Source organism: Centroberyx gerrardi, chromosome 6, assembly GCF_048128805.1.
Source record: "Centroberyx gerrardi isolate f3 chromosome 6, fCenGer3.hap1.cur.20231027, whole genome shotgun sequence".
NCBI lineage: Eukaryota > Metazoa > Chordata > Actinopteri > Beryciformes > Berycidae > Centroberyx > Centroberyx gerrardi.
In genome coordinates, this window is record NC_136002.1 from 22,200,828 (window position 1) to 22,227,024 (window position 26,197).

General features: G+C 40.5%; 2 protein-coding genes across 2 annotated transcripts; one reads left to right on the forward strand and one right to left on the reverse strand.

Annotated features, from left to right (window-relative positions):
- Window positions 1-10,756: 10,756 nt before the first annotated feature.
- sytl2b (synaptotagmin-like 2b) lies at window positions 10,757-19,979 on the forward strand. The gene is made up of 12 exons (XM_078284332.1): window positions 10,757-11,329; window positions 13,473-13,586; window positions 13,698-13,748; window positions 13,859-13,953; window positions 14,048-14,164; window positions 15,372-15,541; window positions 16,078-16,180; window positions 16,312-16,473; window positions 16,722-16,806; window positions 16,950-17,052; window positions 17,145-17,350; window positions 17,827-19,979. The coding sequence occupies exons 1-12, from the start codon at window positions 10,828-10,830 to the stop codon at window positions 17,973-17,975; spliced, it is 1,857 nt and encodes a 618-aa protein (XP_078140458.1). The 5' UTR covers window positions 10,757-10,827; the 3' UTR covers window positions 17,976-19,979.
- A 1,836-nt stretch (window positions 19,980-21,815) lies between these two features.
- On the reverse strand, window positions 21,816-25,660 carry LOC139922374 (zona pellucida-like domain-containing protein 1). The gene is made up of 10 exons (XM_071912878.2): window positions 25,635-25,660; window positions 24,743-24,846; window positions 24,350-24,576; window positions 23,847-24,031; window positions 23,643-23,715; window positions 23,435-23,532; window positions 23,250-23,330; window positions 22,936-23,107; window positions 22,329-22,437; window positions 21,816-21,949 (listed from the first exon to the last, which is right to left on the reverse strand). The coding sequence occupies exons 1-10, from the start codon at window positions 25,646-25,648 to the stop codon at window positions 21,816-21,818; spliced, it is 1,197 nt and encodes a 398-aa protein (XP_071768979.1). The 5' UTR covers window positions 25,649-25,660.
- Window positions 25,661-26,197: the final 537 nt, after the last annotated feature.

Sequence of the window (26,197 nt, forward strand, 5' to 3'; positions counted from 1 at the left end):
CCTCAAATACTATGTGCACTCTGAATTTCACATCATAAAGATCCACACTAGCCTAAACGAGGCGAGAAAACTGTATGCCTGAGAATTAAAAACGGTGTAAAATGAGTTTGGGTGGGTTTAAATCCACTGGATCAGGGGGAAAACATGCTTGAGCAGAGTGGAGTAATAACTAGGAGTGTGCAGCTGCTCAGCTGACTGCTGCATGGTGGTGTTACCTCTGCACATGTCAGGTCCTTCCTCCCAGAGTCCGCCCTCCCCTCCTCCTCTTCTCCTCTCCTCTCCTCTCCTCAGCTCCTCTCCTGTCCGAGGCGTGCAGCACATCCAGCAGCGTCCATAAGCCTGTCAACGAGGTAAAAAAAAAAGTTTCACTCGGTCGCCCTGAGCTGTTATTTACCGACACAGCAGGATGGAAGTTGCAGGAGCGGTTTTGTTGAGCCTGTAGACGAGCCTGCAGGTGTGCTGTGTGCCGGGGTAAGACACTTCTCATACTGTACCAGTCTGAAAGCAGAGGATGATAGGCGAAGCTGCTGTGGAGAAGTAGGATAAATTACATGCTAAATAATTCTAGGTTAACTGTTTGATCTATTAGTCACTTTTCTAGGCGTTTACTAAGCTTTGTTTTTTGTGTTTTCTTTCTTTCTTTCTTTCTTTCTTTCTTTCTTTCTTTCTTTCTTTCTTTCTTGGTAGACCAGTGTGTTTCTGCCTTAAACAACTCAGTTTAACTCAGCTGAAACAGTAAACTTTAAGTACTTGCTGTGCTAGACTAGGACCAATATTAAACCTTGATAGTGTGTGTGTGTGTGTGTGTGTGTGTGTGTGTGTGTGTGTGTGTGATAGTAGTGGGAAAATTATTGAGTATTACATAGCATACAATTGAAAATCCTTTAGTACAGTATGGTCTCCTAGAATACCACAGAAAATGACTGAAATCAATCTTAGGAGTTTAGATACAATCTTTCTGGATCCTATTAGACAGTCCAATGTTAGAGCTGCAGGATTTTGCTGATTATTTAACGTCTTCATGGAGTTTTTGACTCAGGTCAGAAAGGGGAACTTTTTAACAAACTGATAAAACTGCAAAGATTATGTGTTCCCAGTGAAGCCAAACTTAATCTGGGAAATAGAATTAAGTTAGTCAGTTGAGTTAACTTTGTTAAATAGAGAGAAAACAACTCCAAGAAAAACATTTTCTAGTTGTATGTAGTCTTCCCTGGGCAAGACGACAACTTACATGTTGAATTGTATTAACCCTTAAAAACACGTATGGTTAGATGACATTTTGTTAATTTACTGAACAGTAACAAAGTCAGAGGTTGTAATTCTTTTGAAAAGCAGCACAGTGTTGCGCTCCGCTGCTCAAGTTTAAAAGCCTCAGCTTGCGTCTGGTCTGCAGAACTGAACTCTCCAGAAGGCCTGAAGTCACTCAGCCGGAGCCACATATTTTGCCCCAGTGTTGCTCTCATGTTAGCAGCTGTTATCTGCTGAGTAACTGTGTCAACTACCGGCTCTCAAAGTAAATGTGCAAAAGGAGTGCACAAGATAAACTGCAGCACTAATGTTGCCGTGAAGAATCTATTCACAAGCTGCTTTACAATCAGATTAACAACTGTGAGAAATTGAGTTGGTGCATGGAGTTGTTGTCATTGCATTCCAGATATTACCAATTTAAATTAGGCTAATGGATGCCACTGTACAATTAGAAGTTTATTGAAGCTTCTTGTGGGGAAGCCCTTAAGGTTCATGTAAAACATGGCATGTTACAATGTTAATGGTTACCTTTTTGTTCACTCAGTTTAGTAAGTCAAACAACTCATCAGGTTGTATAATACAATAACAACATGGCGGCCCCATCTACTATTACAAAATTGAGGTGAAGACTTATAATTTTTCATTGCTGGTGTTATTTATCATTTGTACATTAGTCCAGCATTATAAACTTTGCCCCATGGAAGTGGTGTGTACACAGCAAGTTAAAGACAACTGTTCTCTAATCCATAACTATATGTTTGACTTACAGCAATATTTTTTTATGGAGGACAATGCATCTGATAATCAACTGAGCGTTTCCAAGTTAATTGTCTCGCCACAGTGTATTTCAAAGCTTCCAAAAAAGGGCACTTCACTTTCCCTTGGCAGTTAAACAAAGGCATAGTTAGACAATAAAACAGTTAGCAGAGCTGGCCGATATATCAATATAATATTGATATCGTGATAGCAGACTAGATCCTAATATTGTAAGATCGTAATATCGTGATTTGGCTTAAATGTCTTTTCCTGGGTCTTAAAGGCTGCATTAGTTATCTTTTAACTTATTTGACTGTTGAAATGAACAATGAATGCCATCATATCCATATTAGCCTACTAATGCTCGTCTCTTAAAATTTTCTCATGTGTAAATATCTTCTGAAAGCACCAATAGTCATCCCGAAAAATATCATCACATTATCGATATCGAGGTATTGGTTCAAAAATATTGCGATATTTGATTTCAATATCGTCCAGCCCTAACAGTGAGCAGAAACTGAACACGGCTTTCAGGATCTAACAATAATGTGAATTTGTTGCCACACGATTTCTGTGGTGCTGACAGACCCAGCTGGTGGCTGTGCGCAGCCCCCTGAGCTTTTCACACCTGTCGCTGAGAGAAAGAGGAGGAGGGACCATGATTGACCTCAGCCACCTGACGGAGGAGGAGCAGGGGATCATCATGACGGTGCTGAAGAGGGATGCTGAACTCAAGAAGGCCGAGGAGGACAGAATCGGGTAAACGAGTGATACGTTATCTACGTCTTGCATAGGCAATGGCGATCTTTTTATAGTCCAAAAAATGCATCATAACTCGACGGCCTTGACCCATTCTCTTTATAGCATTGCTGTATCACGGGGCTGTTTTCATGTTGCTTGCAGACTTTGGCGTCGTCCACCGCAAGCTAACATTTTACATAAGCAGAAATGTCTTTGATTACAGTTAAGCACATGTAATGTCATTGATGAGTGTGCCCAAAGTTTTCTCTCACCCGTTTTGTGAGAAGAGGACTTTGTGGAAGAGTAAACAACCCAGTCAAAATGATATTTGTCTGGCCATAATAGAATAACATAATAACAGCATGGCCGGATGCGAACATTGCCTGCCTCACTTGAGAAGCCCCAATGTGAGATAGGCAATTAGATTACAGCCCTGTTTAACTCCACACATGGCAGAGGATCATGCTGGTCTGATGGACAGGAATAGAAACCCTTAGAGGCACAACAAAGAGCGACACCTCACCTGATGGAAAAAAAAAATGCACATATAGTTGCAACAATATTTGCCAAACATGAATCCTGATGCACCCTCCTTTGACACCACTAGCCTGGAATTAAAGTACGCTGCATGTCAGATATTACAGCTGTCACCTTAAATCATTTTTTTATAGTTTGAGCAATGTAATTAGCAGCGGAATGGAGTTCTTCAGTCTAACTTAATTTGAACTTAATTTGAACACGAAAACACTTATTTGGCAGGCGTAAGATAGTACTTTCCATTCAACCCATGGGAGGGGTGAGAAGCAGGCATTCAGCACTGTGTATATTAAGGGCATGCTAAGACTAACAAGTAGCCTAATATCTTGTCTGACCTCTCCCATGTGCCAGACTTCAGGTTGAATAGACTGAGAAACTTCCTTGTTCCCAGCGGAGTCAATATTGAATAGCATATCGCTGTCGTCCTGTGAAAACCATGTACTCCAATTTTGGTGATTTTCATGTTTTCACTTCAGTTGGAGGATTACATTCTCCTCAGAGGGTTGAGAAAATCCCCCGACCTCCTGGGCTTTATGAAAACAAAAGAAAGTCAAAATGCATTGTGATCAAAAGTTGACATTTTGGAGATATAGGGTTTTCACCTGACAGCGACGATGTGTAAACTAAGCTAAACAGCTTTGAAAATACAGTACGTTTTTATTTTCAAAAGTCAAGAATGTCACAAAACAATGTGCTTTTCATTGTGAGTGTAATGGAATTGGCCGGCTATCTCCCTTTTCATCAGCGGGAGACTGAATGCTCGCTGTGTCTCGGCCGGGCTTGGCCCTAGTCAGCCTAGTGTAAAAGGATTAAGCCAATAGCCTGTAATAATGTGCTACCCTTTTTTCACATGACCACTGTAGTTTACCCGTCAAGAGGAAAAGATGAGTTGGAATGGTCATTTCAAAGCACATGATTTTTTTTATTCAATTCTGGAAACGTTTTTCGAATTCCTTATTTCTGATAGATCATGCGCACTGTTATATAAAAAATTATATTTCTCAATAATAAGAGAAGAGTAGAGGTCAGAAATTACAGCTTGTACATAAGTCCAAATCCTAACTATATCCATTTCTGCAGAAACTAAATGACTCATCGGTGCATGTCCTGTTCCAGAAGGAAGTGGTGTTAACAACTTAAAAACACCCTGTGCTTTGGCCCTTTTTTGTCTGCCCATGGATTTATATTTCACCACGCATTTTTAGAGTAGTGCTATTCAAAGACTTGAATAAAAATGGTGTCAGATTCTCCATTCAGTGATGGATGAAATAAGTGTGTCTTTTTATTTGTTCTCTGACAAGACAGTGACTTATTGTGTCTCCAAAGCAACTGGATAGTTACATTATCCTGTGCGGTGGTGATGCACCTTTCATTACATTCATTCAGTGTGAAAGGGTTCTCAGCACAGTGTGCTACCAAGACATTATTAAAAAGGAAAAATGCTTTTGACTGAGTAATTGTCAGGAAAAATGTCTTGACTCAGGCATTTGTCATTTGATTAATATCCTTTTGTCACATTGATGGTGAATGAATAGAGCGTATTCAGCGTTGTGCATGTGTTGTCTGTGTTTTTTCCACCAGGAAACTACAGAAGCTACTGAGCAGTGGCTCGCAGCCAGAGGCCAAGCTCAAGTACCTGTCAGGAGAGTGGTTCTACGAGGCTAAGTCTCGCAGACACATGGACAAGATCCATGGCTCGGAAATCATACTGGCCTCCATAAAACAGAGGAAAGCAGGAGCTTTAGGTGTGTTCATATTATACTGACAACATCAGAGAAATGCATAAAGCCAAACAGGCACAAAGACTCATTTGTATGCACATTGTGTGACCAGAAAGTTTGATTTGATTGCACAAAGTGTTTTATTTTCATGGAACTGTTCTATATTCAAGTTATTTCCCCTTTCTGTTGCAGATGGGTCTCTCAGACTTGAAAGATCCAGGGCGTCCAGTGGTAGAGGCTCGGACATCGTCGGTCCACCTAAACCTGCCAGACGTTTGGAGACAACACAGCCCCAGGAGATGAGGTACATTTCTATTCTTCCTTCCTTCCTTCCTTCCTTCCTTCCTTCCTTCCCTCCTTAAAACCATACGTCATCTCGCATATATATTCCCTCTATTCTGCTCCCTTGTGTCCCATAAATTTCCTGGAAGGTATAAGTTAGAGCAGCAATCCAGAATCCATCAAATAACTTTTGATGGATTTGAAATGCTGGAACAGCCCCTGTGTGTGTGTGTGTGTGTGTGTGTGTGTGTGTTATGGCATGCGTGGTTGTCTTGTGACTCAGCTTGAGTCAACATAGGTGGTGCTAGCATGGAACATGTCTGCTTTATAGCAGCTACCTGCAGGATGTGGACTGACAAGGCCGGTCTGACATATTAAGGGAAAACATCTGTTTAGCAACGTGTTTAACTGAATAGAGCTCACAGCATAATTACTCTAAATGAGAGGCCACCTTTTGTGTTGGTGTCTTGGTCGTTCCTATAATGAAATACCACCAAACAATAATAAAGTTCTACCTTTCCTGTGGATCTGATGTTAACCCTGTGGTTTCTTTCCTGTTTTCACTGAGTAAGAAGATGTGGTCCAGAAGGAGTTTTACCTGTTTTTCCAAATCCAAAGAAATGAAAATAAGAGAAAGGAAGCTCCTACTTACCATTCAGTTCTGGACAGCTTTTTTGGGGAATTTTATCCGAAGGAACTTGAAGAAGATTATTACGGCATTCCGATTTTTTTTTTAATATGCAACAATCTTCTTTGTCTATCAGACTAAAACTTTGAAAAACAATGTAAAATGTATAGTTGCGTAACCTTGTGCCATGGCTGGGACACATTTGACACACTCTTCCACTATGTGTTATGATTGATTTGACGAGGCTTCTTAACTTTGTGCACAAGGCTATAAAATGCTTAAACCAATAACTGGTTTTCCAATGTAGTTCCTGTGATTTGAGAGTTATTAATAGCTTATGCTGATTGTAGAAGCAACAAGAAAGGCAGAAATCTTCAAATGTGCTGACCCTTAATGTCATTCCTCATTTACTTACCTATACAAAGTTAAAATGCCAAATAAGGGGAATTTACCAAACAGGAGTGTTCTCTCAGACTCGCAGAGGGCCTTGAGTATTTTGGTCTTCTCTTAAATGGCTTTGCTTCACTTTGATATCAGCATTAATTACGTGTGAACAAGTCCCAGTCATGCGCACTACAGTATACTTTTGAGCAAAGCAGCCACTAAGGTGCTGAGGAATTTTGCAGGGGACCCATCATGCTTCATCTGTTTTTCCTCATTTGGTTTTTCACATCATTTACACTTTTGTTTTTATTCACCTTTATGAAATGTAAATTAAAAAAAAATGTTGTTTTTTTCCCCAGGGATGCAGAGAAAGAGAAACTGAATTCAGCAGTCCGCTCTCCAGGAAGGGTAGGCGTACATGTTAAATAGAAAAAGCAAATAACAAAAGCAGATTGGTCTTCTTTGGTGCATTCTTGTCCCTTCTTTGATGTAGTCTTGTTACAATCACATTGCAACTGTTGTAATATTTTGAAACATTCAGAGTACATTCCTTTTCCTTTAAGCCAAGGCACAACCCTTTCAATCGTGCTTCCCTTATTCTCATTGAGGCACCTGAAAAGACAGAGGAACTGTTAACCAATGGGGACCGGGAGTTTCTGAAGTCATCCGAGACAGGTTCGAATCAACATTAAAAACAGACAAGAACGTTTGTGAAGCTGTGAACAGGCACTGGTTATCTGTGACAAAATAGCATTTTGTGAGACCCAAAAAAATAAATGTGCAAAGTGATAGCAATGCTTGTGAAATCCATGCACCTTATCAGAGCATCAGCCTCACCCTCTCATCTTTCTTTTGTGTTTCCCCAGAACCCATCTCTCCACTGAAGAATCACCCAGCTGGTCAGGCCAGTCAGACTTCAGGAGGCTCCATTACATCAGAGGGGTCCTCTGCAGGGTTCAGGCCGGTGCCCAAGAAGAGGACATTTGTCTCAAGACGTTCCAGCGCTCTGTCAGAAAGCAACAGCTCCGGGTTAGGCCCTCAGGCAGGGTCAAAGGTCATTGTCCCTGCCCCGAGAGCGAGCCTCCAGCATGGCTCTAGTGCCAGTTCTAACCAGTCTAGCCTGAGGGGCATTGAAGAAATACCACAGAAACCTGCAGTTACAACATCTAATCAAGTTTCTCACTCTGGTCAGCCACCCAAATCTCCGAATGAGGCCTCCCAACAGCCGCTGTGTGATGCATCTCAGGTTTCCTCTAATATCGGGCTGGAGAGAGATAGAAACCTAGCCTCTATAACAAGAGACAGGTCAGTGGAAACTTCCTCTTACAACTCTTACCACAAGCCTTCACTGAAGCCTCCTCTGCCTCCCACTGAAACTGACAACCTGTTCAATTACAGAGCAGCCACATACACCAAAAAGGACGGGTCCCCTGACAGAGTAATCCCGGAGAAGAGTGGGGAAACAAATGATCTGACCCAAAGAGAAGCAGGGGTGCACACTGTCCCTCTGTCTACTACCAGGAGTCAGGATTCGGAGAGGAAAAACAACAGCAGTGTGGGAACAACATTGAGACAGGGGGAGCTTAGTGTGACCCAAGGCATTCTGGGTAAGTTCAATAACAAGAAATTACTTAATGTAAGTTCGAACCAGCACTTAAAGGATAACACAGGTATAATTTTTGTTTTTTTCACCATTAATGCCCATGAAAAGTTGAAACTCATTTACCAAAGTTGAAGCTACTAGTGTCTATTCTACTGCAGGTTTGCCCGACATCCAATGAGTCATAGGCTCTGGTTGTTTTCAAAAATACATTAAAAACGTCTTGAGACATACTGCTGCCTTGACTAATGTAATCATGACTGAATCAACATGACTTTACAAAGCCACAATCATTGCAGTTGCAATCACATCAAAAGTAGTTCCATTGTCCCAGAATTGAAGTTTCCAGATCGACTCCTACTCTCCCTTTAAGTTTTTCATTTTGCCTCTTCGCCGCCACCAGAAGTAAGTAACAGTGCGCTGGATTGAAAAATGTGAAAACAATCCCCATTAATCTTGATAATTAGCTGCGTGATAAAGTCATGTTAGGAAAAACTGCAATATGCGTGCTGTTCAACATGATGTATAACGTTAGTCAAGGCAGCAGCATGTCTCTGCAAGCTGTTTTTAATATATTTTTGAAAACAACTGGAGCCTATGACTTCCAGGAGGTCGGGCAAACCTAAATCCTTACCCATTACCCATTTATATTTGCATTGCTTTACTGTTAAGTATCTAATGCATTTTTCACACTTTTGTTTTCAGATCCGCCAGTACGTTATGATCTCAACTTCATTGATAAGCCTGATCAGCCCTCACCCAAAAAATCAAATCAGAAACTTGTGTACAAATTATCCACTCAGGCTTCCAATCCCACCGGGGATGAGGAAGACTCCATTGCCAAAGTCCTGGATTGGTTCAGTCGCAGCACAGACAGCAGTGACTGGCTAAATGTAGAGGACAGTAAACAGGCCATAAACAATATTGACAGACAAGGAGACATCGGCCCACTGAGAATTGAGGATTCATTAACAAAAGATGCTGAGGAAATCTATGAAACCAGAATAAGTGATAGAAAGAGGGAGGCTCCAGAAATGAAGAGAGATCATTTGCAAAGAGAGACCAATGAGGCTAAAGGTAATATGGGACAGATTAAGTTAACAGACAGAATGGAGAACAAGGAAGTGACAGAAGTGCAAGAAGACGTGAAGAAGGATGCCAGAGCACAGATGAGGGCACCGGAAGTAAAGGAAAATGAAGATGAAAGCGAACCGCCCAAAATTTCTCATCTGAAGTCGTTCTGGGAGAAGGGTAACACGGGCCCTAAAATACTCATCAGCAGATCAAACAAGATCAGTGACAAAGGACAGAAACCTGTCCACCTTTCAATGGAGAAGGAGAGACAGAAAGAAGTTAATGAAAATGATACTTATATATTTGACATGCCATCTGCTCCTGGCCCATATGGTGTGAAGGGAAAATATGACAAATATGCTTCAAATACAGATGAAAGAGAACAAGAACAGCTACTACCGGTTAGTCCACAGAAAGACATTGGAATCAATGAAAGTGTTCATTTAAATTATAACCAACAGGCAGACTACACAGCAAAGAAGGGTACCTTTCATTCTCCTGCACCAGAGATGCATACATCACCAACCCACTTGGGAAATCAACAGAGTCCTGGAACTCAAAGGAAAGAGGACCCAAAGTACAAGACAGATTATTTAACATTACAAGCAAATCCCCAAGTAGTTGATAGAAGAGGTTCAGACACTGAGATTATATCTCTAAGCAGACTCGGTCCTCAGCAAAGGACACTCTCCAAACTCAGCCCAGAGTCTGAGAGCTTCTCTCCATTGAGTCCACAACCTGACAGTATTTCCCAATCTGGAGGCAGCCCTCTGTCTGTCAAATCCTCATCATTCATTTCAACCCCGCAGCAAGAAGAGTTGCCCAGGGCTAGTCCTACCTCACAGCCTGATACAAACCTCCAAACATGGGACAGTCAGGACGAGAAGCTCTACCTGTCCAGAAACAGCCCATATATGGACTACCAGAGAGGTGGGAATGATGTACACTTCACTTCCAAAACACAAATGCAGAGAGGTTCAAGTGAAGATGTGAAGAGGAGGGATAGTGAAGATATGAGTGTGCAGTCAAGCATGTTGCCTAAAAAAAAGGAAGATTATTCTAATAAAGACAGAGCCAATAGCCCCCATTCACAGAGGCAGGGTCCCAAACATCAGGAAAGCACTGCAGAGAGGATAAAGCAGCTCAAGTCTTTTTGGGAGCAGGAGAGGAACAAGCCTATGTTTTACACTGGTAAATCTAAAGGTTTAGGGGATGGGAAAGCTCGCGCCGCAAACCTAGGGAAACTAAATAAAAGATTCACCAAGTCTGAATATGACCTGAGGTCAATTGGCAATGATTCAGGCAGTGATGAAGAAGACTCTGACAGAAACCGACAAAATTTTACTGTCCTTGCTCTGAATCAGAGGTTAGACAAATTATCCCCAAGCCTCGGAGCAAGCCGTGCACAATTTAACAACCTCCGTGAGTTCTGGGGCGAGGCCGCTTCAGATCACAAACCCAAAAGTCCCAAAAAGAAAGAGCAAACAGATGGCCAGCCTCCAGCTCCGGAGTTAAAGTCTGTTGACCCTGAGTTTTACCGCAAATCCTCCACTGTCGAGAAAACCAGTTCTAGACCGGTTATGAAATCATCTCCACCCTCCCAGAATCGATCAAAGTCACCACATGATAGACAGATGGGGTCTGGGTCAGGAGCAGGGAATGACCACCAAACCAACGTGTCTCATTACACGACGGTTGAGTTGGGCCAGCAAAGAGATTCCAGAAGGGGCTCAAAAGACTCCACTAGAGAGGAGAAACCCACTAAATCACAAGGCAATCTGGGAAAAGAAACTCGTTCTCCCAAGACCAAGAAAGACAGCTTTGGCCGTGGAAGTGCTTTGCGTCGTGCCACTAGCATGTTTGTTCTGAACGTTACTGAAGAACAAGATCAACCATTTGTGGGCCAGCTGAAAAAGCCCTCGGACGCTGGGCCTGTCCACTCCCAGAGCAGAAGGCAGAGCACCGATCGGACACAGAACAGGAGGCAGAACTCAGAAAAAGGAGCCACGCCTAGGAGACCAGTAGAGGAATCTGAAACTCTGACCCCACGTGCACGGGCGTTTGTTCCCAGGGACTATCGGCATTACCTGGGCATGACGGAGAAGACCAGCGTCCACACCTCCCTGGCCCCGGCCGTGAAGGAACAGGGGTCGGAGGGCAAGCCTGGATATGACCTGGACCTGACTGGGCCGGTGAGGGCCAGCACCCCAGTGGGCTCAGAGGAGCGTTATGGCAGGAAGGGCAGCAAGGCTTGTCAGCGCCCCCTGTGGGTGAACTACAGCAGCTCAGACACCGGCCAAGAGTCATCCGTGAGCAGCACATCGGAAACCTGGTCCAACTCTAGGAACAGTTCTAACCGTGAGCACCAACTGTAGTTTCTACTGTGTGATAATTCTAACAGAGGCTGTTTTTGACTCAAAGCAAAAATCCACTCTAAAATTAGAATTTGCATATTGCTGTTGTTGGGTGAAAACCTTGAAAATGTCAACTTCTTAGGAACTAAGAAAACAGCCTTGTTTTAGCTTGATGACAATGCATTTTTGAATCCTTAGGTTTCATAAACCTAAGGATTGTAGCATTTTTTCAACTTCAATTGAAGTCAAAACATGAAAATCACCAAAACTGGTTTTTCACCCAACAGCAACAGTATCCACATGCTATTCTTACAATCTGGGACAATTCAATTATAATTTGTGAATATGACCCATTATTTTCAAAGCTTGAAAATAGAGTTCATACTGTAATATGTGGGGTTATTTTTTTCAACAGTTGTGCAACAGAATATGGACCCATATGTAATATCACTGTTGGTGCTGCCACACTGCCCAATGTCCGTTGACCATTCATTGCCAGTGAGGGAGCTTCAAACTGCAATTGTCCATCTTGACAAGTCTCAATCTTGTGTTTAGTCTGAAAATCCTTGTCTTGTTTTGCATGAAACTAGTTAAAAAATTGCTAATAGGTTAAGATGATTTCACTTGTTTAAAAGCAATTACAACAGTTGCAGAATTTTTCACTTTTTTAGAAGAAGAAGAAAAACCTTTTAATTTTGCTATTTTTTCAAAGCAATTATGCTTTTGCTTATGTGACTAGAATTATCTTGAAAAATTAAGTCATCTCACAGCAGAGGCAGAATTTGTGACTCATTTAGAAAGAAAGAAAAATATTTTAAATCTGGTTACAAACTAAAATACTTAAAATAGACATGTTTTACAGAGCAGAAAGTGAATCTTCATAACATCACAGGTTAGAGAATGTCGAGATTAGAGTTTGTCTTTGGCAGAGACTTCCTATAGACTACACTGAACTGTCCATTAGCATGTATGAATCATTAGTTTTATGTTTTATACAATGTCACACATAATTATGACAGTATATTGAAAATAAAGTAATGATTTGTATCTATTTTGAAGTGGCCCAAGCTCCTGTTGTATGCATATTTACTGTGTATGTCATCACAAGCGGCCGTATCCAGCAGTATCCTTGATATAATGTCCGTGTCTGGTTATCTGTGTTGGCAGAGGCAAATCTCTGTAAACACTGTGTGTACTTGCAGTCAGCTGCCCTTATTTGATTTGTGGGCTGGGCGATACACTGCTGTGACTTTTACTGACACCGCATAGCACTGTGGCTCTGGAAAACGTAATGTACGTTCAGACCGGCCTTCTTATTCGATCATTGCAACTATGAACATCACTTTCAACCTAACTTAATTTCGTAGTAGCTCTAATCGTTCTGAAGCAGAGTGTTCCCATATGCCTGGAAAATCACCCTGGGGACTTTCACAGAGTACATGAAATTTCCCTCTAGTCACTGGATTACATTTGATGCACTGTGGGTTGTTTATTACATATTTTATGTAAGAACATGTGGACAGGGCAGTGAAATACCAATCAAAATCATCCTATTTTGTAAATAACAAATTTAGACTACGATGCTCAAGTCAAGCTCATTCTTTGTCAATGTAGAAGCTCCAGAATTTGATTGATGGTATCACAAATTACAGACTTGTCTCTCTTGTTCACGTACACAAATCTTAACTTAATTATCCAAGATAATAGGAATAATATAAAGACTTAATGAAACGCCTTTCGTTTTAGGGTGGATTTTTGTTTAAACAGACTTGAATGCCATTTATTTTCGGCATGCTCTTTTCATTGTCTATGCTAAAGGAATACCGTGACATTTTAAGATAATTTATTTTTCACTAAACACACTTTCTACATTTATTGTTTAGCTTCTTTTTCACATCTTGCTGCAAACGTGGATTTCCGCTTGCTGTTATAATCTCTTTGCAACTTTCAGATCAAAATGCCAACCCATTGCTCCAGTGTTTACCAGCAATTAAAACTTCAGATCTATGCTTTCACATACTGTCAATCCTCGTGTCAATAGTTAAGTCAGCCAATTTGAGAGTGAAAACAGTCCTTAAGCCAACAAACAAACAAACCCAGTAGTCATGTGCTAATGATTCATCAGGGCTTTTTTTCCACTACTTTAGGTGAAAATGATAATGTGGACCAAAACCCTGTAAGGAAAGCCTTGAGGCGAGCTGAAGCACGGCCTAAAAATCTGGCTAAAAGTATGGAGGACATCACGGTATCCTTAACACCACGTGAGCATATCTTCAACTTCCAAGTCATACTTTCCCAATATGTAAAGATCACAGCGGTCGTTTTGAGTGAATCTTATTACGGTTCCCATAAAAACTAATAATTTCCCACAGGACAAGAAAGAAGACAAGACTCCGGTGCTGATCTGAGACGCATTAGTGATGGTTAAAATTTGCCTTGTGCTTTATTTCATTTAGCAAACATATTGGCAAATTTGTCAAGATGTGCATTCTCATGAAAGGGTGGCCCTCTCATTCCTGTTTTCGCTCCTCAGTTCCGTCCATCCCCTCGCCCTCCTCGTCCTCGTTCTCTGATCCGGAACACCTGAAGAAGATGAGCAAATCGGTTCCTTCGTTCCTGCAGAAGGAGGTAAAGCCGCCCCCGCATCCTTTAATCCATTAGGTCAAAGGCTGCTCTGCATCCCTGTGCACGAGGCTTTCTGTGGCTGCTGTCTGTGTTCCAGGGTGACGGCAGAGACACTGACTCCACCTCCGAGGACAGTTACCATCGAGGCAGACTAAAGACGGGCAGATCTATGACTAACCTCACCAACTCCTCTGGCATGGCATCTGTGTCCTCTGTATGTTCACACACGACAGCATGCATCGCTTACGCATAAGCACACTGCTCACTCAAACGGCATCACTCTGTGGCTTTTTATGCTCAACCAAGCTTAACTGACACTTTCCACAGCTACAGTGACACTATAAAATGCAGTTTTTGGTAAAACAGTGAAACGCCACATCAAAGTCTTGCACCAGTGAAGGTTTCTGTTGGTGCTGTGGGAGAGGGGAGGGGGGGTATTTACTGGGATGAAATCACTCTAATAATTTGAAGGAGGTCTATGCAAAGTCGAATCACCACTAACTAATGATCGGCATCAGCCCTTGATTCATCCCTCCATCAACATGGCACAACTGGTGGTTTGAAAAATGATGACAGTGATGTTGGCCTGATGTTACGTCCTCTTCAATTTATGGGAGATTCAAAAATAGTTTTCCGCCACCATCATAAAAATTAAGACTGGGGCCCAAAATCATTATACCACCATCAATTAGCATCGACCTTTACCTTGAACTCTGGGAGATGAATGAATAAAAAACAGAAAGGGCCACCTGCACTAAGGGCAGCCTGTATGCTGCTGTTTACGTAAACAAACACTTTGATTGATTAACTGATTGAATTCATTATGGGTAAAAAAAATAATAATAATCACATAGCAGACTAATACAGCACATTACAAAACACACAAGAAATTAGAAGGCAGGAAGCAGCATGGCCAGCACACAATACTACATTAAACAAACATAGAAACATTGAGCAGACATGCAATGCAGAACAGGCGGACAAAAAAACAAACAATAATAAAAAAGTATTAATAAAACAATAAGAGTTCACTCTTCCCTGACTTGCTGCTCTAATGTCCAGCCAAAGCTTTTAATTGGAAGAGATGCTCATCATCCAGGTATGATAAGACTGAACTGCTTTAATTTGTTGAGGCACTTTGTTCCACTTCAAAGCACCTGTATATAAAAATGTATTTTTATATAATATAATTACTCTTGTACCTAAAAAAGTTAGATTCCCTTGCTCTTGTATTACAGTTATGGACATATCTGATATATACAAAGTAATAACCATACAGAAGTTCAGAAAGCACACTAAACCACAAATTGTGTACTTATGTTAATGATTCTAATGATATATGTTAATTATTATGGTTGTGATTGATACAAGACAAAAATGTGTGCCTACTTCTGTGTGTGTGTTTGTGTGTGTGTTCCTAGCTGAGTGGGAGTGTGATGACCATGTACAGTGGGGATTTTGGGAATGTGGAGGTTCAGGGGAACATCCAGTTCTCCATCAACTATATTCAGAAGCTCAGAGAGTTCCATATCTTTGTGGCTGAGTGCCGAGACCTGGCTGCAGTCGACCCAAAGAGGGGCCGCTCCGATCCGTGAGTACTGTACTTGAAACCCACAGAGAACACATCGGACCATTTCCAAGCAAGGGATTCTCCAGGGAATGTTTCATATTTACTGGCCATTCATTGCTAAGGAATGACTAAAACCAGGGTCTGAAATTAACACCAAATGCTGGTAAAAATGTGTCTTTTGGGGGATAAATCAGTAACAGTCACCCCGCCACACTGGCCAGTAACTTTTTGAAGCAATAACATTTGAATGCCTCAGTTATATTGAGTTTTGTTGCACTTCATGATGAATTACAAACTTGATCCACTGCATAAGTGAGTGAGTTTGAAATGAACACACACTGCCTGTTTTTATACACAAAATAGCTGAAAACAGGTAGGATGGCATTTTTATGAAAAATGTACAGTATGTTAGTTATCATGGTAAAGATTAGATTTATTTATCAGTCCTTGGCAGGTGATCCAGTTTCGAACACTGGGCTATGACTATGGATGCTGTAATATACTGCTGGTGTAGCTTAACAGATCTTACTTTTTTGCTTCTTTTCGGCCCTTTGAAGGTATGTCAAAAGTTACCTTGTTCCTGACAAAGCTAATCTAGGAAAGAGGAAAACATCTGTGAAAAAGAAAACCCAAAATCCAACTTTCAACGAGATCCTCAGAGTAAGAATCCACAAAAAATGACGCCAGTAGAAGTGAACATACACAGACATTTTCCCACATTGTACTGCTTAATACACAGTTTGACTAACAATCGTCAAACAAAAGAAACTCGCTCTTCCCTGTCCCTCCAGTATCGGGTTCGCATGGAGTATCTCCGAACCCAGACGCTCATTCTCTCCGTTTGGCATAACGACACCTTTGGCAGGAACAGTTTCCTGGGCGAGGTAGAAGTGGACCTCTCCAAGTGGGACTTTGACCACACCCAGATGAACTACTTAGCCCTGAAAGCCAGGGTAAGAAAACAACACACACACACAAACACACAGGCTGCTTTATCTGCAGTAGCTATTTTCTTATCAAATAACAACCGCTTATCTCGGAATGTGATCAATCTCTTCTCTTTTCTCAATAGAACCTTAGTCTATTTGAGCAGATTATATCACACATGGTTATTGTAACCTCTGCGCAGAGCAATTTTAGAGTGTTATGATGGATTTGGGACGTGCTGTATATGTAATATATACTCTGTCAACATCTTAAGACAACAGCCACTGTAGCGCCCTCAAATGACAGAGGAGAGATGAGACTAGCCATACGTTTCGTGCCCCAGATCGCCCACAGTGAAGGTCTGTACACTCTCACTCACTCACTCTGCTCACAAGGGCCTTGCTATTTGATATAATGTGTTTCAAACATCTTATTTATCTACAATCAAGAGACAATAGACCCAGTTCAAGTTAAATTTTTCCATGTCATTGCTGCTGTGTAGGCATGGCTAAGGAGGGCCCCAGCACTGGAGAGGTTCACATTTGGGTGAAAGAATGCAAGAACCTGCCTCTGATCCGAGCCGCCATTTACCCATATGTGAAGTGGTATGCACAAAACACCCTCCACAAATGAGATTATCGTTGAAGTTTTCCGGCATATCAATCAACGTGTTTCTTTTTTTCCCCCCTTTCTTAAGCTTTGTGCTGCCAGACACGAGCAGGAAGAGTCGCCAGAAGACGCGTATACTGCGGAGGACAGTGGATCCAGTATTTAACCACACAATGGTGTACGATGGCATCAGAGAGGAGGATCTGACTGAAGCCTGCGTGGAGCTCACTGTCTGGGACAGAGACAGGCTGGCCAGCAACCTGCTGGGGGGCCTGAGACTGGGACCGGGCACAGGTACTGGTGGCAGAGATTCAGCTCATATCATACACTACCAGTCAAAAGTTTGGACACACCTGAGTGAATGTACTGTGTTTTTCATTCTCTTAAAGCCATTTTGATCTAAAGGCTTATGCTTAAATGCTTGAAATTTGTTTTTTTTAGACAAATATAAACAGTGAAGTTGATGCCTGTGTATGAATTTCTTTCCAAAGCCTTTGGCAAGGGGTGGCTACTTTAAAGAATCTAAAATATAATATAGTTTTGATTTGTTTAACACTTTTTTGGTCACTGCATAATTCCATTTGTGTTATTTCATAGTTTTGATGTCTTTACTATTATTTTATAATGGGTCAAGAATCTGGGTCATATATCACTGTAATACAGCTGAAGTACCACATAGTTTTATACACAGATTATCAATGTTTGGACATAATATTATTCAGAGTATCAATGTTTGCAATGCTTGTATTTTGCTCTATATCCCTCTGTAGGCAGAAGTTATGGAGCAGTGGTGGATTGGATGGATTCAACTCCATATGAGGTGGCGCTGTGGGAGCGGATGACGGCTGCCCCGAATGAATGGGTGGAGGAGGTGCTTCCCTTAAGAATGCTAACCTCTGCCAAAGCTGCATTGAAATAACTAAAAGTAGAACACCTGCCACATTTCAAATATATATTTTTAAGAGATACAGAAAAAGTATTTTATATGAAAGATCCAGTGCAATGGTTAATTCAGTCAGGAAAAGGATTTTACCAATCGGATGAAAAATAAGATAAGGAGAGAAGTGAAATATTGCAATTAACCGTGTTATTGTCATTTTACACCAGACTAAGGTGCCAGCCACCAAGGCAGTTTCTCAGTTGCCTTTCCCCTCTCTTTTCCATGTGCAACACATAAACACACTGCTTTACTCCCTGAATATCAAATAAAGCAAATGATCAAACAGCACATCTCAGATCGCGTTTTATGAGGCTAATGTTAACCAAGATTAATGTAACTGTGAAGGAAAGAAGTGCTTAAAATCTCATTAGAACCCACCATTTAACATTGAAACATCAAATTTAGCAATGCAAGAGCACACTGTGGGAGTTCATTTAAAATTTTGTGCAAAGCTTTGACCTCATTGTCTCCCATTGGCAAGAATAGGTGTGCAAAGGATTTTTCTCACAAGCCAGGCAACACTGCCCTGCTCACACTTGCAGCTTGTGTGGTGCCTAGCTAATTAGCTGGCTGTTAGCCGTTAGCCAGGCCATGCCATGCCATAGAAGTTCAGTGGAGCAACCTGATCTCATAAAATTGTGTGAAATGAGCACAAAGTCTCAAATGCAGATGTTGGACATGAATTATGGGAAGATTACGTTCCTACACTACAAATTGGATAATTGCATGAATTGGACATGCCATTTTCACCTGTTTGTCAAGTGAAAAGGTTAGCTAACGGTTACGTTCAGGCAAGTAGAACAACTTTGATTAAGGTTAGGCTATAGGGTTAAGGTTAGGCAATTAAAACAACTTTATTTAAGGTTCGGGCTAAGTTAGGTTTAGGAAACTAAAACAATTTGGTTATGGTTAAGGGAAAGGCTTTGGTCACGGTTAAATAAGCAAAACTTTAGCTAAAAATGAAAACTTCACTCATAGTAGAAATCTTGGTTTGAGTTGGGAATTGAACCGGAGTTAAAGGTAAATGTTTACACCTATCCAGACTATACCTGTTTCTAGTTGTGCCTCCTTCATGTAATTCTTCTGTGGTGGGAAAACATATTTCTGTCACTTTTCGTGCACGGAGCACATATTTGCACTTTAAGACATCGTGCTCATTTCATGAATGTCAGGAGGATGTCTAGCTTCTCAAACATGCTCATTTGTCTAAACAAGTTAGCTTCAAGATACCTAGCGTTAGTGTCACTCTGAGTTTGTTTGGTTATTCAACATAGAATTACTAGTAAATCCAGGTGTTGTTTAAGGCTAGTTGTCGAAGTCCTCCTTCCAGAAATGTGCAGCGCAGGCAAAGCTTGTAGAACTGAGTGAGAGCCTAATCCTTCCCTCTAAATGTGCCATCCACTGCATATGAATATTTTTTATTTTGGGGGAACAATCTGGTGCTGTAATTTTGGTACCCATCACTAATACATAATCCAGGCATTGTGATTTTGGCTAGTTTAGCAAGTAGCCAACTGGCTACTGTCTGGCAGACCAGACAGTATACTGTTGAGCAGTCAGAAAATTAATGAAAACATGGGTGTATTTGACATAATTTACACTGGAAGTAGATTGGTTGTCTAAAACGCTTTGCATCTGTAACCACAGGGATCGTTTCTCACAGGGCGTTACTCAAATTCACACTCAGTTAAAATGTTTTGGGTGACTTTGCATTAACATGCCCTTTGCTAAACAATACCATGATGTACCACAACGGGAAAAGTGGTTGTCATTGCACTGGACCTTTAAGAAACAGTTGTAAAAATATCTTTAATTACTGACCCGCACCACAGGCCTATAGCAAATATTATGTCACTTCAAACTGTCGTTACAGCTTTGTATTTACTGTATCTCTGTATGTTCTGAAAACTTTGCTTCTCTGATTAACATGATCACTCTTATTATTTTGACAGTATTGATATGGAATGAGCATTTCACGGCATATTTGACATATGACATAATTTCCAATTGCATCCCATATACATATTATATTAACTGGAATTAAAGAAGTGAAATGCTGAACAACTTTCACAACTCTACTTTTTTGTCCTCTTGGAGAATTAGAATTAGGTTAATAGGCTGACTTTTGACTGGAAAGTTGCCGCTTCAAATCCCCAGCCCAGCTGGGAAAATGCGTGTGGGGGAAGTGAATGAGTAATGCTCTCCCTTTCCTGTATGAATGTGAAGCAGGGTGTTGCTGAAAAAGATGGGTGCTCAGTCCCTGGATAAATAAAGCTTTATATAAAACTGAGATTTAGATAGAAGGTTAATTTGTGGTACCTCTGAGGGTGCATGTGCTGCCTGTAGTGTGTGTATGTTACAGGCTCATCACCATGCAGCTGCACCAACACAGCTGCCCCTCATCACAGGTGACTGTTCACTGTGTGCCAGTTTTGGAGGAAGGAAGCACTTTTTGCTCCTGTTTACTGTCTCCATCTGGTGGAGAGATACACATATAGTAGACTGTATTTGGCAGGAGGTTGTGACTTCCATGAAGTGGTGGGATTCTTATGTGATCTTCCAATAATGTAAGTCAGACATTATTTTAGAGGAAGGATTTTTGTCTTATCTTTGTCTTATTAGATTCTTTCCTAATGGTAGTGTTTTTTTGTTTAGTTAATATATAAGGCTGCTAGTGTGACAGTGCTTTTTTGTGACACTACTCTTCCATAAGGAACGATGTCAGCATCCCATCATGCTACCATTTCTCCTTCATGATTCATGATTACTGCTGTATGATTACTGCTGTTTACTCACAATACCCACATACTGGCTGCCTAAGGTCCACACATTTCCATCACTGTTATATCAGCAACAAATGCAGAAGCATTTTGGAGATGCCCTCACGTCCTTTCCTCTTCTTATTGCCTAAATAGTCCACCAGCTCTTTTTTTTCTGTATTTGAATGATCAGTCATCTCCTCATTCACCAATTCTACACTGATCATAGGAAGTAGCAGAGTCACCAGGACAAACGCTGTCAGTCAAACAGTCTTCTGCATATATTTAAGTCGAGAATTACCCACCTAAAGTAATTACTCAATATAGTTAAATTGAATGCCTGAAAAATAATCAAATTGATTACCAGAGCTGGTTTTATAAGTGTTTGTATGTTGTAACATGTTCAAATCATCCAATCATTCATGGTTTTTACACTTCTTCTGAGATAGTCTGTTCAGGTATGAGAGACAGTAGAACTGTTAGACTTGTGAGTTCAAAAAATCTTTCTTTAAAAAGGATAACCATTGACAAAAAACACCACTGCAATAGCATTTCTACATACAGTACATGTTGCACACAGGAAATTCTTCAGTCACTTCTTTTTTTTTTTTTAGAATTTTCATTGGATACATCTTAGAAGTATACATAATTCTCAACTGATTACAAAAGATACAATCATTCATTAAATACTTTATGATTCTGACAGGGTGATTTAAACATGTTTGTATCATTTAATTATAATACAAGCTTATTGCACAGATTCTGTACCTTCAACTCCACATTAATAATCTATGCATTGTGTTGATAATGATTATTTAGCTGCAAGCCTAGATAACTGCCTACCGCCTTTTTGCCATGCTATGTTTGTGAAATGGAAAAGTGTGATGTTCAGCTAAATATGTTGTTTTCTACAGTATTGCAGTCTTGACCATTGTTTCTCATGACTTGTATTCCTATCTTTATACCATTGTGCGCATACGTTTAGATGATACAGTATCACACTGGGATTTGGAGAGAGAGAGATGAATGGACTCCACTCTCAGTCAGAGGATGTTTGTAGCTATTGCATGATCTTTCTCTTTCTGATGTACAGCGCAAGGCAGACAGCAATGAAGACAAAGAGAATAGTTAGGAAGCCAAGGCTGCCAATTACAGCCTTCAGAGTCCTGTCGTACCTGGACTCGGATGCTGCGGCTGGATGGGCAGAGAGGAAGAGAAACATTAAGACACTGGAGAATATTGTGGTGCTTTATTACACATTGCATATTTTAAATTAAGAAATTCTTCATTAGCCAATATCAAAGGATTTTGTTCACTAATCAAGTAGCCCATCAGAGACAAAGGTGTAAAACTACTCATCCCACTGTATTGTCCCGCTGCAAATGATTTTTTGCCCCCCCCCCAAAAAAAAAAATCAGTAATTTCCTACCATAAGAAGATGCCACAACTGGACGTCCTGCTGTAAAGTTAAACAGGTCAAAATTAATGGAGTATGATTTGTTTTGTTGTTGTTGTTGTTGTTGTTGTTGTTGTTGTGGATAAAACTGAACAGAGGGCTTGATTAAAGACATACCACTGGTCTGACTGGACACTGAGATGGCGGGAGAGGAGACTGTAGCCACACTGTTGTTATCTTCCTCCTGGTTTGACTGGACAGCTCTCTTCCTCCTGGATGAACAATCCTGTTCAAAAAGAAAAAAAGACATTAGAGAAAAATCTATCTATCTATCTATCTAAATCTAAATGATGCGTCTCAGGGAAAACGGTGAATATGTCACGCTTTATCAAAAATAAAGCGTGTGTATTTCACGATTTACATGCCTTTACCATTTGGCCTAGACACTTTAATGATCTGCTCATTATGGAGTTATTGTTTATCACTGCTCAAACAGACCTGTGAAACTGCTCTATTATGGGAGAGAATGGGGAGAACACTCATAGCCAAACTTTGATCTCTGGGGGAAAAAAAAAGTTTTGGGAAGACCGGCTCAAAATTTTTCAAACATGAAATATACACAACATTGAGCAAAATCAAGCAGATCAGAAAAGCATGTAGTCCACATGGTGAAGTCATCTAAGCCATGAAATACTGTACAGTTTTGTGGATAAAGAGTGAGACATTCACAGTTTTTTGGGACACAGAGTAGCTTAGGGAGTGTGAAGTGATATTCGTGACTCACAGGCTTTAAATCGTTACATTGGGAAACCTGGCAGAGTCTGGTGACACAGTGCAGGTAGAAAGTGGAAACTGTCTGATTTTTGTGTTCAACAAATCTGAAGGCCTCAAAGGAGAAGTGTGCGTTCTGAGCGTCCCCATTTAACTGCATATGAGTCTGTCCGTCACGTGTACACCTTGGGATGAAAAAGCCACCAGTTATGGGATTGCAAGTTGGGAGTGGCCACAAGTATACAGAGTTGGCTTGGAAGTAAGTTTCATTGTACAAGTTATTATGGCTATATGTTAAAACATGCTGCATAGCTGACAGTGGCTCACCCGACAAAAAGGTCGTAGAAGGTGCTGTTTGAGGGAAAAGGGTGTGTTGATGCATAGCACCTGTCAAGCAGCACGTTGAACCTTCGAGGAGAGACAGGTGGATTTTAACAATGTCTTACTGGATATTTCTTTTCAGATATATTCACTGATGATATGAAGTGTAGTGCTGTCAGCTTCTTCAGTACCTGTTTGTTAGATTGGTAGCTTTAACTGCCACATAAATCCTGGTCTTCAGGTTGAGTCCTGTTGGTGGCACTATAAGTGACTCAGTGTATTCTCTGTCCTGTCCCACAAAAAAATAAGAACACCATCAAGTCAACATGAAACAATTTTGCCTTGTTATAAATACTCTGTGTGCAACATGTTGAATCCAAACGCTAGAGCAGGTCTTACTTTGTAGAGGTGCATACTCAGTGTGCTGATGAAAGTACCGTTATTGTCTCTTACGGCGAGACTCACACCCGATCTGTATTGAATGAAAAGGAGTTCATATTATGTATTCATATATTTTTTTCCACTCAATCCACTTGGATGAATCACGACTGAATGGGTTGGTGCTAATTACTTTGTGTTCTGTGAGTGAGGTGGCATACTCACACGCCCAGTTCAGTGTTGTTCACCAGATATTGCATTGGGTAGCGGCAGGAGAACATGTACAGGATCTGCTGGCGATAGGTGATCGTACCCGCGCTGGGGTCTAAGGAGCTGATGACTCCAGAGATGTTAACAGATTGGACATTCGAGAAGTCAGAAAAGATTCCAGTCCCAACGTCGCTGGTTATCTGTTAAAAAGAATATAATAGCTAAACTGAATTCAGTTTAATTCAGATTTATTCATTGATTCAGGAATGTTTCTGACAGTTAAAGTCCCAATACTTGATTTTTATATACTATAAACTTATATGCTATTCCATTCTTTAATGCTGTACCAAAAGCAATTTCCACTGGCCCTGGTGGCACTAAAGATTCTGTTCTGTTCTATTCTATTCTATTCTATGCTTCGATTCTTGGAAACTGTAAAGTTTCTGCCAATCAATTTGAGAAATAAAAATAAAAACAGTTTGAGATTAATATGAAATGTTATAAATGTTGAAGAATACCTCAAGTCTGTTATGGCAGACATCCAGAGCGTTTGCATTTATAGAGAAATTGAATTTTAAGACAGGTGGGTCAGTGGTAAAGTCAGGAGTCCCAAAGCACTCTGCCTTGTTGAACTGTCCGTTCAGGGCCATCAGGGATTCATTGTAAAGAGCATTGTAAACTGGGCAAATATAGATGCTCATCTGCATATACTCAGTGCCGCAGGTCACAGATATGTCAGTGTTTTCTGGGTGAGATGAAAAGGTAGATTATAAATACAGCCACAGTGGAAGTGTAAAAATAACAATAATAAGAAATACACACAGAAATGAAATAGAATATGATCATCTGCCGTTCTAGACAGTCTTCAACTGTAGTTGTGTAAACGTGTAGTCTCAGAAAATGCTACCAACCTGGAGGTCTGTTGGTTTCGTGTGTGATGCAAGCAGTTGGAGACTGTGCCTCACTCCTCAGAATTAGGCCAAGCTGGCACACAAGGATGGCCAGCCTCATTGTTCTGGACCAGCAAGAAGAAACAAAACAATGGGAACCAAGGCATTCACTTCTTTCATGAGGAGGTAATCTCAAAGAAAACTTTGGCCACATATTTGACTTTGCAATTCACTGATCGACCTACATGGGGACAAAGCCCACAAAGATAATTGCAACAGTAGAGTCACTCAGGCCCATTATGCAACATAAGCAGTCACTTTTGGCTCTACCATGGCAAAAGAAAGAAAGAAACGCTTCCACCTCGGTATTATCATGATCTATGAAATATTATACATCATTTTAATCAGACAAATCTGTACCTTTGCTAAAACCCTTAGAAATGATTGACATCATTGAATTCAGTTGTATTTTTGAAAAATCCTCAAAGACATAATTGATGGCAAACTGACTTAGTTGCACTTCTAAACTCCTAATTTCAACACATCCTACATTTTGCAAATCCACCAAATTAGTTATGCAATTATATTGGTTAGTTAGTTATATTGGCACTAATGATCAGATGAGGTCCCCCAATTCAAATCTGAGTTATGACAAACTGCTACAGCTGACCTCGGCTATTAATGAATCCAGAATCAAACTAATTATTTTGTTTTATCAGCATTTTTCCTCCATTGTGGAGATAGAAGACAGACACTAAAAATACTTCTGCTAATTGAAATATTTCCATTCAAGTGAGTATGTTCTATATCATAGAAATAGAAGCTGAAAAAATATTATGAATAAATATAAACTTAAACATCTATATTAAGATTGCATGGAAAAAAGGATGCTAGAGTAATTCTGTGGACTCACCTGTAAGTCTTCATTTTGTGTCTTGCTTTCTGTTACCAGATCTCTCCATTTATACTATCCTCAGAGGAACAAAGGGGCGTGAGAGGGAACTTCTCAGACAATAGAGTAACATGAGCTAAGGATGTAACATCGTCATTTTTCTGAATTTCTACATTCGTTTTGTGAATATATATTTCACATAAAAATTTAAATCATTGTTTACACAGCTCAACATGCCAATTGACCTCAATTCACCTTCTATTGGTTATTGAGCCCCTGTAATGTTTAAAGGCACACTCCATAACTGGAGTTTAGCGCCTTCTACTAAGCCACTGTCACCCCTCTACATTGCTGTTTACTGATGACATCTTTTCATTCTGAAATTTATTGACTAAGCTTTAGATACAAGGACTAATGATGTGAGACAGCTACACATGAGTTAACATACAAGGACTACCGACTGGGGTCCCTGGGGACCCCAAGAATAAACTACTGTAAGAAACAACCATCATAGCAAAATGTTAACTTATTTCTTCTCAACACATTATTAGTTATGTAATTAATGTCATCTGAAAAAAAAAAAC

Coding starts and splice junctions, on each gene's coding strand:
- sytl2b (XM_078284332.1), top strand. CDS start 10,828: ATGTTTGTTCTGAACGTTACTGAAGAACAAGATCAACCATTTGTGGGC. Junction 13,954..14,047: donor CTTCGTTCCTGCAGAAGGAG/GTAAAGCCGCCC, acceptor TCTGTGTTCCAG/GGTGACGGCAGAGACACTGA. Junction 17,053..17,144: donor ATTTACCCATATGTGAAGTG/GTATGCACAAAA, acceptor CCCTTTCTTAAG/CTTTGTGCTGCCAGACACGA.
- LOC139922374 (XM_071912878.2), bottom strand. Junction 24,577..24,742: donor CGAAACCAACAGACCTCCAG/GTTGGTAGCATT, acceptor CATCTCACCCAG/AAAACACTGACATATCTGTG. Junction 22,438..22,935: donor AATGTAACGATTTAAAGCCT/GTGAGTCACGAA, acceptor CTTTTTGAACAG/GATTGTTCATCCAGGAGGAA.